This window comes from Psammomys obesus, unplaced genomic scaffold, assembly GCF_907164565.1.
Source record: "Psammomys obesus unplaced genomic scaffold, mPsaObe1.curated_primary_1811, whole genome shotgun sequence".
NCBI lineage: Eukaryota > Metazoa > Chordata > Mammalia > Rodentia > Muridae > Psammomys > Psammomys obesus.
The window spans coordinates 13,664,792-13,678,423 of NW_026596256.1; the positions used below are offsets into that span (position 1 = coordinate 13,664,792).

Consider the following 13,632-nt stretch of genomic DNA (forward strand, 5'->3'; position numbering starts at 1 on the left):
ATTGATGGCAGTAGCCAGTGATGACAGTGGTTTATTATTAATTTTTTAATCATATCTTAAGAACACACCTAGAAATGTTGATCTGGTTAAGAACAAGCATGTCGAGCATGGGTGTTGGGGAAGCACCAATAGTTTTATACCAAATAAAACAAATTTTGACAATTCTATAGCAGGCTATATTAGAAATTCTTAATGCCCCCAAAATGCTTAGGCACTTTTATTTAGCAGGTCTTTTTTCTTGGGTCTTTCTAGAGGACAAGACTTTTGGGCAGATTTGAATGCCATGACTGTATTTGAAACAACTGAATTTGACCAACTTCGAAGGCTGTCTACACCACCCTCTAGTAGTACAAACTCTATTTACCACACATTTTGGAAATTCTTCTGTAGAGACCACTTTGGATGGAGAGAGTATCCTGAGGTATTTACATGTTCTTTTTCTACTAAATACATTTAAATTTTTTTTCCTGTGGTCTTTTTCCTTTCCAACAGTGACTAAGCAGAACTGAGTATAATAATCAGCCATCTTAAAGATGTAAATTTAAAAGTCTTGCTGGTTGGTACAGGTAAACTTCTCTCTTCATATTTCTAAAAGTATATACATTTCTTTCTGTTAATAGGAAATCCATAAGTAGAATTCTAAAGGACTTTCCCAGAATCTCATAGTATAGAGATGAAGGACAGACTTGGTGCCATTTCCTAATAGTTTTAACGACATGAGAACTGCTGTAACTTTTGGCTATATCTGCCTTCTGTGCCTATAGAAATCAAATCATGTTAAATCTACCGCTTTTAAAAGCCTAATGGAACAAGAGTCACTCTTGAGTCCATGGAGAAGTGTTTGAATATGTTTGTTTATTAAGCTATTGTTAGGCAAATCGTGTCTTTAGAATTTTGTCTTGTGCACGTGCATCCCTAGTATGAGATAGAAGAACTCATCAGCATTTGTTTGTTACTGAATCCAGTTAAACCTTGAAAATGGGTGTTAGAGATTAGCTTCTCATTTCATTGATCTGTCAGCTTGTTAATTAATTTCATTTGTAGAATTACAAAAAGAGATTTTAGACTGTATTTATTTTTTAAGACATTGCCAAACCAAATGACCAAAATACTTCAACCACAATTAAACTCAGTATTGAACCAGATTCTGATTTTTGTCATTTAAGAATCGATTGGTGTCTGCCTTTCAAACAGAGTAAGGGGCTTATTTAAATGGAATATTTGGACTGTCCTTGTGTTGTTACTGTCAGGTTTTTAAGACATAGAATTAGGTTGGGTTTTTGTTTTATTTGTTTATTTTGAAATTTGGCCACTGTTTTAATTCCCTTTCTGAAACTTTTCTTAAGAAATGTAAATCAAAGTCTCTAGGGCATCGTTAATGTTGAAAATAGACTTCTGAGCTTCACATGAGACAGATATCCATATCATGAGACAGAAATTCATGCTTTTGTGAACAGGGAATTTCTTTCTACTCTAAATATTTGGGGGACTGAAATCCTAATAGAGGAATTAGTTTGCTTTTTATTGCATTTATTGAAATGCCTTTGATATTAGCAGTGAACTGAACTATTCTTTGTCTTCAGTTATTTTTCTCATATAAATCTGATTTTCATTTACCTTCTATTTTCTTCTCCATAGTCTGTTGTTCGATTAATTGAAGAAGCCAACTCTCGGGGTCTGAAAGAAGTTAGATTTATGATGTGGAACAACCATTACATCCTCCATAACTCATTCTTCCGGAGAGAAATAAAACGGAGACCCCTTTTCCGCTCCTGTTTCATATTGATTCCATATTTACAGTACGTATCCACTTGTTTTTTACAATTCATTTTTTACTTTCCATTTATGTCAATGCACTACTGGATGCCAAATTTAAGAGAATTATCTTGGTTACTATTACCAGTATGTGAAATTTTGCATTCTGTAGATTTAATTCTTTAGTAAATTGAGTTCAGATAACGACTTTTCACCCAACCCTAAAAGCATGAGATTTATGCTGGAGTTGTGAATTGAAAAGCAAGGTACGGTTAACATTTTTCTACAACTGATGACATTTGTATTTGGAATAAATTAGAATTTGCCTCTTTTAAAGAGATCTTTCCAAATTACAAGATCACTTCCCTTTTCCACCCAGATATATGGCCAGGAGATTGGAGTTGAGTTCTATAAGGTGATGGTCTCCATTGTTCCTTGAGTGAATTCTGGTATAATAATTTATGTTCTTTCTTGCTAAGTAAGGGATAACTTTTGGGATGGTAAAATTATCTATCCTATTTCATAAGAATATCCTTTTGTTGTTGTTGTTCAAGACAGGGTTTCTCTGTGAAGTCTTGGGTGTCCTGGAGTAGCTTTGTAGACCAAGCTAGCCTCAAACTTGCAAAGATCTGCCTTCCTGTGCCTGCCCGAGTGCTGGGATTACAGATGTGCGCCACCACACCTGGCTATAATATCCTTTCTTAATAAAAGTAGTTAGGCTTACCTCACCCTTCTCAATTTCAGGTGATTGGTTTCGTTTTCCTAAGTGCCACTCTTTCCTTCCCTCAGATAGTCCACTGGTATGTCTATAGATACTGAAAGACAAAACATGTACCATGCCACTGTTGGTACAGTAACCTTTGAAAAGGTTAGTTTAGGGCCAGCAGGATGGTAAAGTCTCACTGCCAAGACTGATGACCTGATTTTCATTATTGAATCCACAAGGTGAAAAGAGAGAACTGACTACCAAAAGTTGTCCTCTTACTGCCGCACGTGCTCTGTGGCACTTTAGAGTGTGTGTCATGTGCATGTATGTGTGCACTAGTGCGCACACAAATAAGTGTCAAATAAGTTTGTATAGGACAATTACAACCTCTGGCTCGATTTTGCTTTTGAAGATGATAATAAGTTTTTATAAATTAAAATATCAGTTGGTTCATTCTGATCCATAAGGAAAAGTGCTGTTTTTTTTTTTTTTTTTCCTTCCCATTATTTTTAAGTCATTCATGGCAAACTCTTAATGAATTGAAGTCTGGGATTGAACTAGGACTATGAAAAACAAGTCAAGCTGGTCATAGTTGCCCAGACTGTAATCTTGGTGCATAGGAGACCAGCCCTGGGATACATACCAAAGTGCAGACCAATCTGGGCAACCAAGGGAGACCCTGTCTTAAAATAAGCACAGAAAACTACAAAATAAAAAGAATCCCTCAAACAATTAGAATTCAAGATCAGTTTGTGTTTTCTTCCAAGTTCATATGTGCAAATGAAGATTGTTACCTTTAAGTTTTTTGTTTGTTTGTTTTTTAATTAGAAGTAATAAAACCACTATGACTGGGGTTTCACTAGCACAGCTGTTTCTGCATCCAGTAGTCAGGAACACACTGTCCTGGTCAGACAGTACAACTCATTAGTGAGACCATCAGCTTGGCATGCTGAGCTAACAGAAGCAAGATGTAGCTCCTCTCCTAGGATAAAATCCTCATTCAAATGCTACACTGCTGGGAAAGTTTTACAAAGTGGAAAGAAGTACTTAAGGGATTATGCCTTTTTTTAAAACCTTATATTCATTTGAAAAATGTAAAATACATTGGCCAGGCATGATGGTGCACGCCTTTAATCCCAGCACTTGGGAGGCAGAGGCAGGTGGATCTCTATGAGTTCCAGGACAGCCTGGTCTACAGAGTGAGTTCCAGGACAACCTGGACTGTTACACAGAGAAACCCTCTCTGAGGGGGGAACAAAAGTATAAAATATAAAAATAATATAAGCACATATGACATTTTTATAGAATGCAGACTTGCAAAGAAAGAAAAGAATTATTTGCTTTTTTCTTTTCAAAAATTCTGTTTTAGGCTTCCTTTCTGAAACCATGATAATAAAGAACTAAAATGAGAGGTCAGCAAATAGATGAGAAGAGGCAGATATTTCAAGAAGAAAAGCACGTAGTAGGTTGATCAGGGTAAAGTGTTAAATACAGCATTCTAGCTAGCCCCTGGTCTACAGCTGTAGGACATTCCCTCCTAATGGGATTTCAGAGGTCGTGATCTCAGCTAGAGAGAATGTCTAGTGTTTTACATTTAACTATTAAATTCGAAGACTCAAAGGAAACAGTAGGTGCGAGGTTCATAAATTTCCAGCAAATTCCATTGTGTAAAGAATTTCCCTGATGCTGATAAAAAGGAGCCTGTTCTTTAATATTCCTAGACTATCTGAGCGGAAGTAGCAGAAGCAACAGATCAAATTAAGAGGCTTGAGGGGCTATGTCTTAAAGCTGAAAAAACATCTAGTTCATGTAATCATCTCATGGTTATAAGAACGCTAAACATAGTTTCTTTGGCTCTTCCCCCAGAAGGATAAAATGAATCCATTTTTATTTCAGTACTGAGATTGGTTTAGGAAACATTTCAAAATGGTAAAGGGAGACAAGGAGAATAACGGAATCTGAAAAGTAATTCTTCAGAGGTTCTCAAAGGCTAGTATGGTAAAACATTGCAATATGCTATTGCAATACTATAAGCTGAATAGAAACAACATTCTCAGAAAATAGTGGTACATTGTAACATTGCTTGGAACATACACACATTGTTTTTGGACATGGCAACTGGAATATAAAAGGCCATCACATATGCCTTTGTATGCATATCTGTTTAATAAAGTTAGAATGTCAACTTGATGAAAGGATATATGTGTGGGAATAAATGTTATCCATGTACAGAATCCAGATTACCTGCGTGTTTGTGTTTATTGCTGCACTAATAAAGAATCATCCTTCATGCCCATCAACAGATAAACAGAGAAAATGTGTTAAATGTATACTGGGTTTTATTCATCCACAGATGGGGGTGGGGGAGTCTTTTCAAAGGAAATGAATGGTCTTGAAGCTCATGTTCAAGGAAATAAGCCAGACTCACACAAACAGTTATGCATGTGTTTTCTTATGTAGAATCTAGATATATGTAAGGCAGACATGAAAGTGGAGCAGGGAGTCTGGGAGGCAGGTGGGGACAGTAAAGAATAATGGAATAAACACAATACAAAGATACACATGTGAATTATTTACTTTTTGCTTTGACAAAATACCTGATGAAAGCTAAACTTAAGGAACAGTTTGTTGTGGCTCATAATTTGAGGTTACAGTTGATTGTGGCAGGGTGGTTATGATAGAAAATGTATGAGGTGGCTGGCCATGCTACATCTACTGTCAGAAAAACAGAAAGAAAAAATGCTGTATTCCTTTTTATTCAATTTTGAGACCCAGAGCAGCCATGGAATGTCTTTACAGAATGCCAAAAGGTTTATTTCCTGTGTTACTCTGAATCCTGTAAGATGAACCATTAGAGCATCTATAAAACATGAGACCCATTATTTTATATGCCAGCTGTAAATAACAAATAAGCCTTAAGCAGAATGTTTGGGAAGACTCTTATATTTGTTGGAAATGTCAAACCTTAACAATAATGGAAAGCCAGGTGGGCTGCTACTCACCTTTGTAAAGCAGGATAAAGGGAGGGGCTAAAGTTGGATGCTCTTTTGTAATTTGTTCAGAACAGTGATGACATTTTAAGGAGAGCCAGACTTTTATGAAAATCTGATAAAGGCAGTGGAACTTCTCTTTAGAAAAACATACCAGTGAAAAAATATTGTAACAGGAAAATATACATGTACCAAGTCTCCGAAGGAATTTGTCTGAGCTCTCAGAAAATGATCCAAAAGACAAGAAATATGTGTCTTTTGTTGTAAGGGTTGGAGAAACTACTTAAATCTGCCCCTGAATTTCAGATGGCAGGTGGGAGGACTTGTTAAGTCCTGATTCCATTCACTTAGAGATTTGTCTTAAAAGGGGGCTTTGGGGAGCATTGATTTGAGGGCACAGATATTTATATGAAGCTGGCAGGGATTAGAGAAGGCAATTGTGTTTCCATAGCATTAGCCTCTTAATATTCCATCTCTTAAAAGTGTAATGGCGATGTAGTAGTAGTGGTAATATCAATAATAGTATTTGTCATAAGAGTCAGACAGACTTAGTAGCTTTATTTTATTGTAATACATGAAATGTGAAAATGGAAAGAAACAGGCCTGGATTTAAAAATCCATGTGCTATATGAGGGCAAAATTATTAACCTCTCTGAACTACTTCTTTATTAGAGAATGGGGATAATCAAGCCCATAATGCAGTTCTTGTGACGGGGATACTGTGTGTGAAATACTTGCTCTTAGGTGTGCTTAGTAGGTGACTAATAAGGGTGATGGTAGGCTATGCTCTTTAGAGACAAGATGAATGTTCATATACAACTATAACCACTGTTACAAAGCTCTTTTGAAAATATCAGTTTCCACGGTATATACTCGCTTATGTAGACCTATAAGATATGATAAACACAATGAAATCTATACACCTAAAAAAGATAATCAAGAGAGTGGACATGGGGTAAGATGATCAATCCTCATTTAGAAAGACAGATGGGATGTGCATTGAACCGTATGACAGGAGTCTACGCAGAAGGCATCTGAAAGACTACCTAGCAGTGTTTCAAAGCAGATAATAAGACTCAGAACCAAACCTTCAGCAGAGTACAGGGAATCATATGAAAGAAGGGGAGTTAGTATGATGTGGAAAGGATAGGCGCTCCACAAGGACCAAATATATCTGGGCACAGGGTCTTTTCTGAGACTGACACTCAGCCAAGGACCATGTATGGCTAAAACCTAGAACCTCTGCTCAGATGTAGCCCGTGGTAGCTCAGTGACCAATTGGTTTCCCATAGTGAGGGGAACAAGGACTATTTCTAACAGGAACTCAATGGCTGGCTCTTTGACCTCCCCACCCCCCGAGGGAGGAGCAGTCCTGTTAGGCCACAGAGGAGGACTTTGCAGCCAGTCCTGAAGATACCTGATAAAACAGGGTCAGACGAAAGGGGAGGAGGTCCCCCCCCCATCAGTGGACTTGGAAATGGGCAGGGTGGAGATGAGGGAGGGAAGGTGGAATTGGGAGGGAATGAGGTAGTGGGATACAGAGTTAATAAAATGGAACTAATAAGAAAAAATAAAATTTAAAAAAAGAAAATATCAGTTTCCTAATCTACTTGGCAGACATTACTCCTTCCTTGTGACTACCATGTACTGATGAGAGAGTTTTACAGTACCCTGACACTGCAACTAGGTCTGAGGGTCAGAATTTCCTTATTCTTTGCTTCTTCCCTTTTCCTTGTTTTTGGGGAAAAAAAAAAAAAAAAAAAAAAAAAAAAAAGGAGCTAAAAAGTATGATTTAAACATATGAACCAGGCAGAAAAAAGCAAACCTACTGTTTTTTAAAATTCATCTTTCAAAGTAAAAAAAAAAAAAAACAAAACTGAATTTAAAGACTGAATGGCATACCTTCTGGCATCTGGTAACTCTAATTGGGGGCAGGGAATATGCTAGAGATTGAAAACTTGGAATAATATTTGACAATTATTTTATTTGTAGGATAGAAAGTAGAGGGAATAACAAATGTTTGTCAGATTTGAATGCCTGCTTCCTGTTTTTTTTTTAGCATAAAAAGTAAGCTTTTTAATTTTTATCCTGAAAGTTCCCTTTTATCCCCATTCTAATTATTTCCCATCATACACATTGTATAGAGATAGTAATTTTTCTGCTTAGTGTCAGCAAAGTTTGAAAGAAACATGTAAGTTACCGTTACTCCTTTGAAACAACGCTTCCTTAATTGTGTATGCAAAAGAGGACGCTAGGATTCAGAAGTAAAGATACCTATAAATTGCTCCTTGCTGTTTGCCCTGAAGCAATACACTTCAGAGTTGTCTCCACAGCAAGGAAGCTAGAAAGAAGCTGATGATAGGTTGCTCTCTCTAAGAGTCTGTTGTAGTTTTTGTTTGATGGGTGTTTGTTTGTTTGTTTGTTTGTTTGAGTTCCTATTTTGAGACAAAGTTGTTCGGGCTGGCCTGAGGTTATATTTCCCTTGTCTCCATCTCCTGAGTACTTGTGTCATAGCTAAGCACCACCACACTCAGTTTTTTTATGTTTTGTTTTTCTTCAGTAATTAAATAATATTAATTCATAGGTATTTAAGCTATTCAATTATAAAATTGGACACTACTACAAAACACTATATAATAGATGTGCTGATTTCTGAATGCTTTGCTTAGTGTTTTTTCTCCATTTTAGGACACTTGGTGGGGTTCCCACTCAGTCTTCTCTGCCTCTTGAAGCAGCTTCATCTCAAATTATCTGCCCAGATGGAGTAACTTCGGCAAACTTTTACCCTGAAACGTGGGTTTACATGCATCCGTCTCAGGACTTCATCCAAGTGCCTGTTTCTGCAGAGGATAAAAGTTATCGAATCATTTACAACCTTTTTCATAAAACTGTACCTGAATTTAAATACAGAATTTTACAAATATTAAGAGTCCAAAACCAATTTCTTTGGGAAAAATATAAAAGGTGAGTCAGAGGTGTGAAAAATTTAAGAGAACTTTTTTTTAGTATCACTCTTATCAATTGTAAACACAATAAACACTTGTGTAGTTTAGTGTATTCGTCTTTCATGTAGCAGTACACATGCAGTCATAATACACCTATAAATGATTTTTGGCATTTTGCTTTTATAGCTAGTTTAATACATCTTTACCATTGAAACTGTAAAGCAGTGTTTGAATGCATTCTGTATTAGTATAATCTACATGTCTTTCTTCTAAATGCCTGTTTATTTTTTGCATTAGGAAAAAAGAATATATGAACAGAAAAATGTGTGGCAGTGACAAAATAATAAACGAGAGACACTTATTTCATGGAACATCCCAAGATGTGGTAGATGGAATCTGCAAGCACAACTTTGACCCTCGTGTCTGTGGAAAGCATGCTACAATGTTTGGACAAGGCAGTTATTTTGCAAAGAAGGCAAGCTACTCTCATAACTTTTCTAAGAAGTCCTCCAAAGGAGTCCATTTCATGTTTTTGGCCAAAGTGTTGACTGGCAGATACACAATGGGCAGTCATGGCATGAGAAGACCCCCGCCAGTCAACCCTGGCAGTGTCACCAGTGACTTGTATGACTCTTGTGTGGATAATTTCTTTGAGCCTCAGATTTTCGTCATTTTTAATGATGACCAGAGTTACCCTTATTTTGTTATCCAATATGAAGAAGTCAGTAACACTGTTTCCATTTGAAAATCTTGGTACTACTAAGTTATTTGATATGAACTCAATCCAGCATTTGTAGCAGGTTTGGGTGGGACTGGGAGGGAAACAGCATTTGACAGAAATAGGATACTTTTCAGACCCAGTTTTTTAAGTGCTAGAAAGTAATTTTTTAAAAGAAAAAAAGTGGTTTTTAAAGTGGCCACTTATTTAATTATTTACTAATCGTTAGTGTACTTGGTGTGGAAAGGCTAAAAAGTGCATATTCTTTATTCACACTTGTACATATAGGCAGCAATATTAGTAGAAGTGTTTGGAGAAAAAAAAACAAACAACTGACTAGCCTAATTAAATGTTGCTTGGGTCTGGTAAGAGTTTGGTCAAAACAAATAGGCTGTGAGTAAAGTGAGGATTCTGTTTACTTAACATTGATAAAACCAACTGGAACTGATACTACCATGCTCATTACCTATCCAAAGCATTATGTGTTATACTTTGGGGGTAGTACAAGTTCATGTAATTCTGGTAGGTGAGAAGAATTTCATTCTGTAATCAGGATTGAAATGCATCACCTACTCAGAAACATCCAGAATTTTCCTGAGAATTCAGGGTCTGAAGTTCAGAAGAAGTAAGATAATAAAAGAACCGCTTGGAAAAAAAAAAGTCATCACCAGCAAAATTCCCATTAACTGGTTGTGAAGTGTCATACATGTATTAAAATTCAGCCATGGAAAACTCAGTCTCTTCCATTGTTGCCTACCTTAGTCTCAAAGTTAGGCAGCTAGGTTGGTTAGAGCCAGTCTTGAGAATTAAAAGTATTTCTTTTGGAATCCCAGACCTTCCCCTGGATTGGTATTATTAGACAAAAGAAAACATCTACAACCAAAGTGGAAAGGTTGAGTTGAGTATTGTGCTTTGCACAAAACAGGTTTTTAGCCATATCTGCTGTGTTGAGTTATTGAAGACAACAAGCCCCACCCCTCTGCCTGCTTTGCCAGATGCACTGGATTTCTTGGCTGACTCTACCTTACACTACTTATTTTAACAGAAACACAAACTTGGAAATTGTGCCACTGGCCCAGCAAGAACACTGTTGGGTGAATGTGCTGTTGCCTCAATTCAGAGCGGTAGTACTTCTAAGCAGAGCGAAAACCTGAACAAAGTGAAAGTGCTTGTTCATAAAATAATTTACCACAGAAGTCCTTCAGACCCCAAGTTCTTCTTGTATGTTTGTGGTTATCTCATTTGCCCAAACTTTGCAGGAACTTCTTTGTTATTTAAAGCAAGATATAGCTGTACAGATGTCTCAGTGAAATAGTCTGTTTAAGCACTTATCAGGGCTTCCACACAATTATTTATTTTGCCCTGGTTGATCCTGTTGTTTGCTGTCACTGGCAGGAGGAAACAGGCAACTGTGGCAGGCACTCACTCAATTACAACTCATAAACAGTGACCCCAGTCGTTTCCAGTTAGGACATGTTACCATTGCTTGTTTGATTCTATGGAACTTGTTCCTTTTTTTCTCCCTAAAGGAAACAAAGGCTTTATGACATATTTATTTTTTTAATAAAACTAAGCAAAAATAAAAGTAAATTCTTTTAGAACTTCTGTTTTGTTCTATTTCTGTTTAAAATAACAAATCACTAAATAGTTGAGGATCTGTAAATGTTGGGTGGTTTGCTGATCGGGTGAGTGGGTGATTTGGTTTGGTTGGTTCAATAGATGACTGTAGGATTGACTGAGTAGATCTGTTCAGTACATGCTGCTTATTCCCTTCTGCTTAGGAATCGAAGGAAGTTTACTACCTAGTTTTCAACTGTGAGTCATAAGAAAAGAATGAGTTTTTATTTGCAGGTTATGTATTTGGGGGTAAGCGACAAATTTTATATCAGCAAATAGCTATAAAGAAAAACGTAAACTAGTTGAAAGTGCCACTTTCAGTTGTATGAAGGAAATATAAAAAGGAATTGTAAACTCAAGATTTCAGCATAATGAAATTCCTCTGATGAATATGTGTGAGCACCCCAGACTGTATCTACCATCATAGTAATGACTTTTAAATTCCTATAATAAGTACTGTATTTATTGTTTTGAATCAGCTATATGTATGGAGTTAGTCTAAATCTTGTAATGGCTCTATGGGCCTGAAACATACTGAAAGGCGTGTAGTGGCTTCCTTTCTGTCAGCACAGTTATAATTTATACCACTTAATTTCAAATATCCATAAGCTATTTCAGTGTTGAATAATACTATACTAGAGAAGATTTGTGTTTATTTTTATTTATTGTTTTTTTGAGACATGGTCTTTTTGTATAGCCCTAGCTGACCTGGAACTCACTTTGAGTACCAAGCTAGCCTCAATGTCAGAGAGCTGCCTGCTGAATGCTGGGATTACAGGTGTGCACCACCACACCTGGCCTAAGATTTTTCTTTAATGTGAACAAAGTTTAAACATATTTGATCCCTTAGAATTTAAAACTTGACTTTGTTTTTTTATATGTTTGAACAGACTGGCCTCAATCCAGATACTTCCTTTTCCTTCACCGTATCTAGCACTATACCATACTTTTTTTTGTTGTTATTTGTTTTTGGTTTTTGCAGTACCAGGGAGGGAAACTGGACTCTGCATTTGGTGACCAAGCACTGTACCAGTAGTCTGTATCACAAGCCTCCTTTTTACCTTTTATTTTGAAACTGTGTCACTAGTCATCCAGGCTGACCTTGAATTTTGGATTCTCTGACCTCAGCTCCCCTGGTAGCTAGGGCTATAGATCTGCATTTCAGCTGAATGGCTTTTTCAGAAAGACTAAGCAGTAGAAACATTCTTTGAGACTTTACAATTTTTGTAAACATCTATATAAATAAGATATAAATGATACTATTTCATCACAAACTTAAAAACTGGATAGTTAGGTTTTTCTTAGGGTAGAAATAAGTTTTTTTGTTTTTTTTTTAAACAGATTTGTCCAGCCTGCTTACTTATTACTTTGTAGGCAAATTAAGGAAGCAGAATGAAGTTCCAATAGCTTGTAGCTGTTCTGCACTTCATATTATTAGGTTTTTAAATGCAATTAAGTTATGCCATGAAAGTTTGAAATTCTGTCATATTTTAAATTGTTGGATGCTTTAAAGATTTAGCATGTGCTCAGAAAGTATTGCTGACAAATGCCTCCGTTCACGTGAAGCTAAGCTTCAGAAGAACTGTCATCTCAGTTCTGTGTAGGCAGGCATCACTGATGTCTCCCAAAAGATGTTCAGGGGATGAATTAAGCCACACAAGTAAGATGAACTAACAGTGCAGGTAAAACCTTTCAGTGATGAGCTATGGGTAACTTCAAGCAAACTAAAAAGGGTAAAAGCAAGCAGTGTTAGAATTTGCTTTGATTTGCTTTAGTGGGTTCCTATATGCTGCTGGAGTTCAAATTAGGCTGGGAGCCACTGGGCTAGGCTTTCTATTTCACATTTAAATAACTTATATAACTATATTCAGTCTTAAAATCACTTTAATTACTTAGCTTAGAGGCTCAACTAAGTAAGCATTCAAGAGCTTCTAAACCTCTTCTAATGCTTTCCAAGTCTTAGGTGCAAAATTATTTGCTAGCTCTTGTGTTAGGTACAATAGAACTACACTTGGAATAGTCTCCCAGTTCATTAAATATTGCATTTAACAGCTGAGTACTCTACACAGGTACTACGGGATGGCATGATAACATTGGACTCTGAAACAGAAATTGCTGTCTAATCATTAATTATTTGTAATTGTCTGTAATTATTTTGAGCAGGAGTGATGAATTTTTGACAAAAGTCAGTCCCATGTGAATGTTTTTAGAATCTTTAGTTTTTGTGGTGCACTAGAGGAAACAACTCAGAGCCAGGTGCAGGCTAGGCAAGTGCTGTCTGTCGATGGCGCTTCATCCCTAGCCCTACATTGTAATATTGTTTTGTTCAAGACCTTAGGTCATACTCACTAAGCTGGGTATAGTTGGTTTGCGTTTAAGGATAGCAATCATAAACTTAATTACTATTCTCAGTAATTTTAAGCTGAATGAACCTGCTGTGTATAAAGCATCTTATAAAAGTAGCTGGATTAATTCAAAAGCAAGTTTCTACCCATATCTAGATATATACCTGCATTTTTCTAGAGCTGCAAAACTTCTGCAGTCTTAGAGTTAACTTGTTAGTGTATACACATCAGGCTAGATTAATGGGAATACAGGGGTTTGTGAATCATTGTTACCCAGTTTTGTGATAAATTACTGCTGCTTGTCAGCAGCAGCTTAGTCACAGGCCTGTCTGAGAAAGTCAAATGATTCTAGTAACTAGGCTGTGGACAAATTAAGACAATCAATAGCATGACAGCTTCTAGTTTATGGTATGCAATCAAGTTTTATCCATTAATATTAACAGTAAAAGCATCATCAGAAATGGTGGTGTTATGAATTGAACAGAACTCCCAAAAATATCCAAAGCCTATTCTAGGAACCTGTCACTCTGTTACCTGTTATGGCAAAGGGGCTTTA

General features: G+C 36.6%; 1 protein-coding gene across 1 annotated transcript in view; it reads left to right on the forward strand.

Moving 5' to 3' along the window:
* The window catches only part of Tiparp (TCDD inducible poly(ADP-ribose) polymerase), a 29,019-nt gene extending 18,304 nt beyond the window's left edge, over nt 1-10,715 (forward strand). The window contains exons 3-6 of the mRNA XM_055596863.1: nt 253-421; nt 1,639-1,799; nt 8,140-8,415; nt 8,694-10,715. Coding sequence (XP_055452838.1) covers nt 253-421; nt 1,639-1,799; nt 8,140-8,415; nt 8,694-9,141 — 1,054 coding nt within the window. The 3' untranslated portion in view covers nt 9,142-10,715. The remainder of the gene's footprint in view (nt 1-252; nt 422-1,638; nt 1,800-8,139; nt 8,416-8,693) is intronic.
* Nucleotides 10,716-13,632: the final 2,917 nt, after the last annotated feature.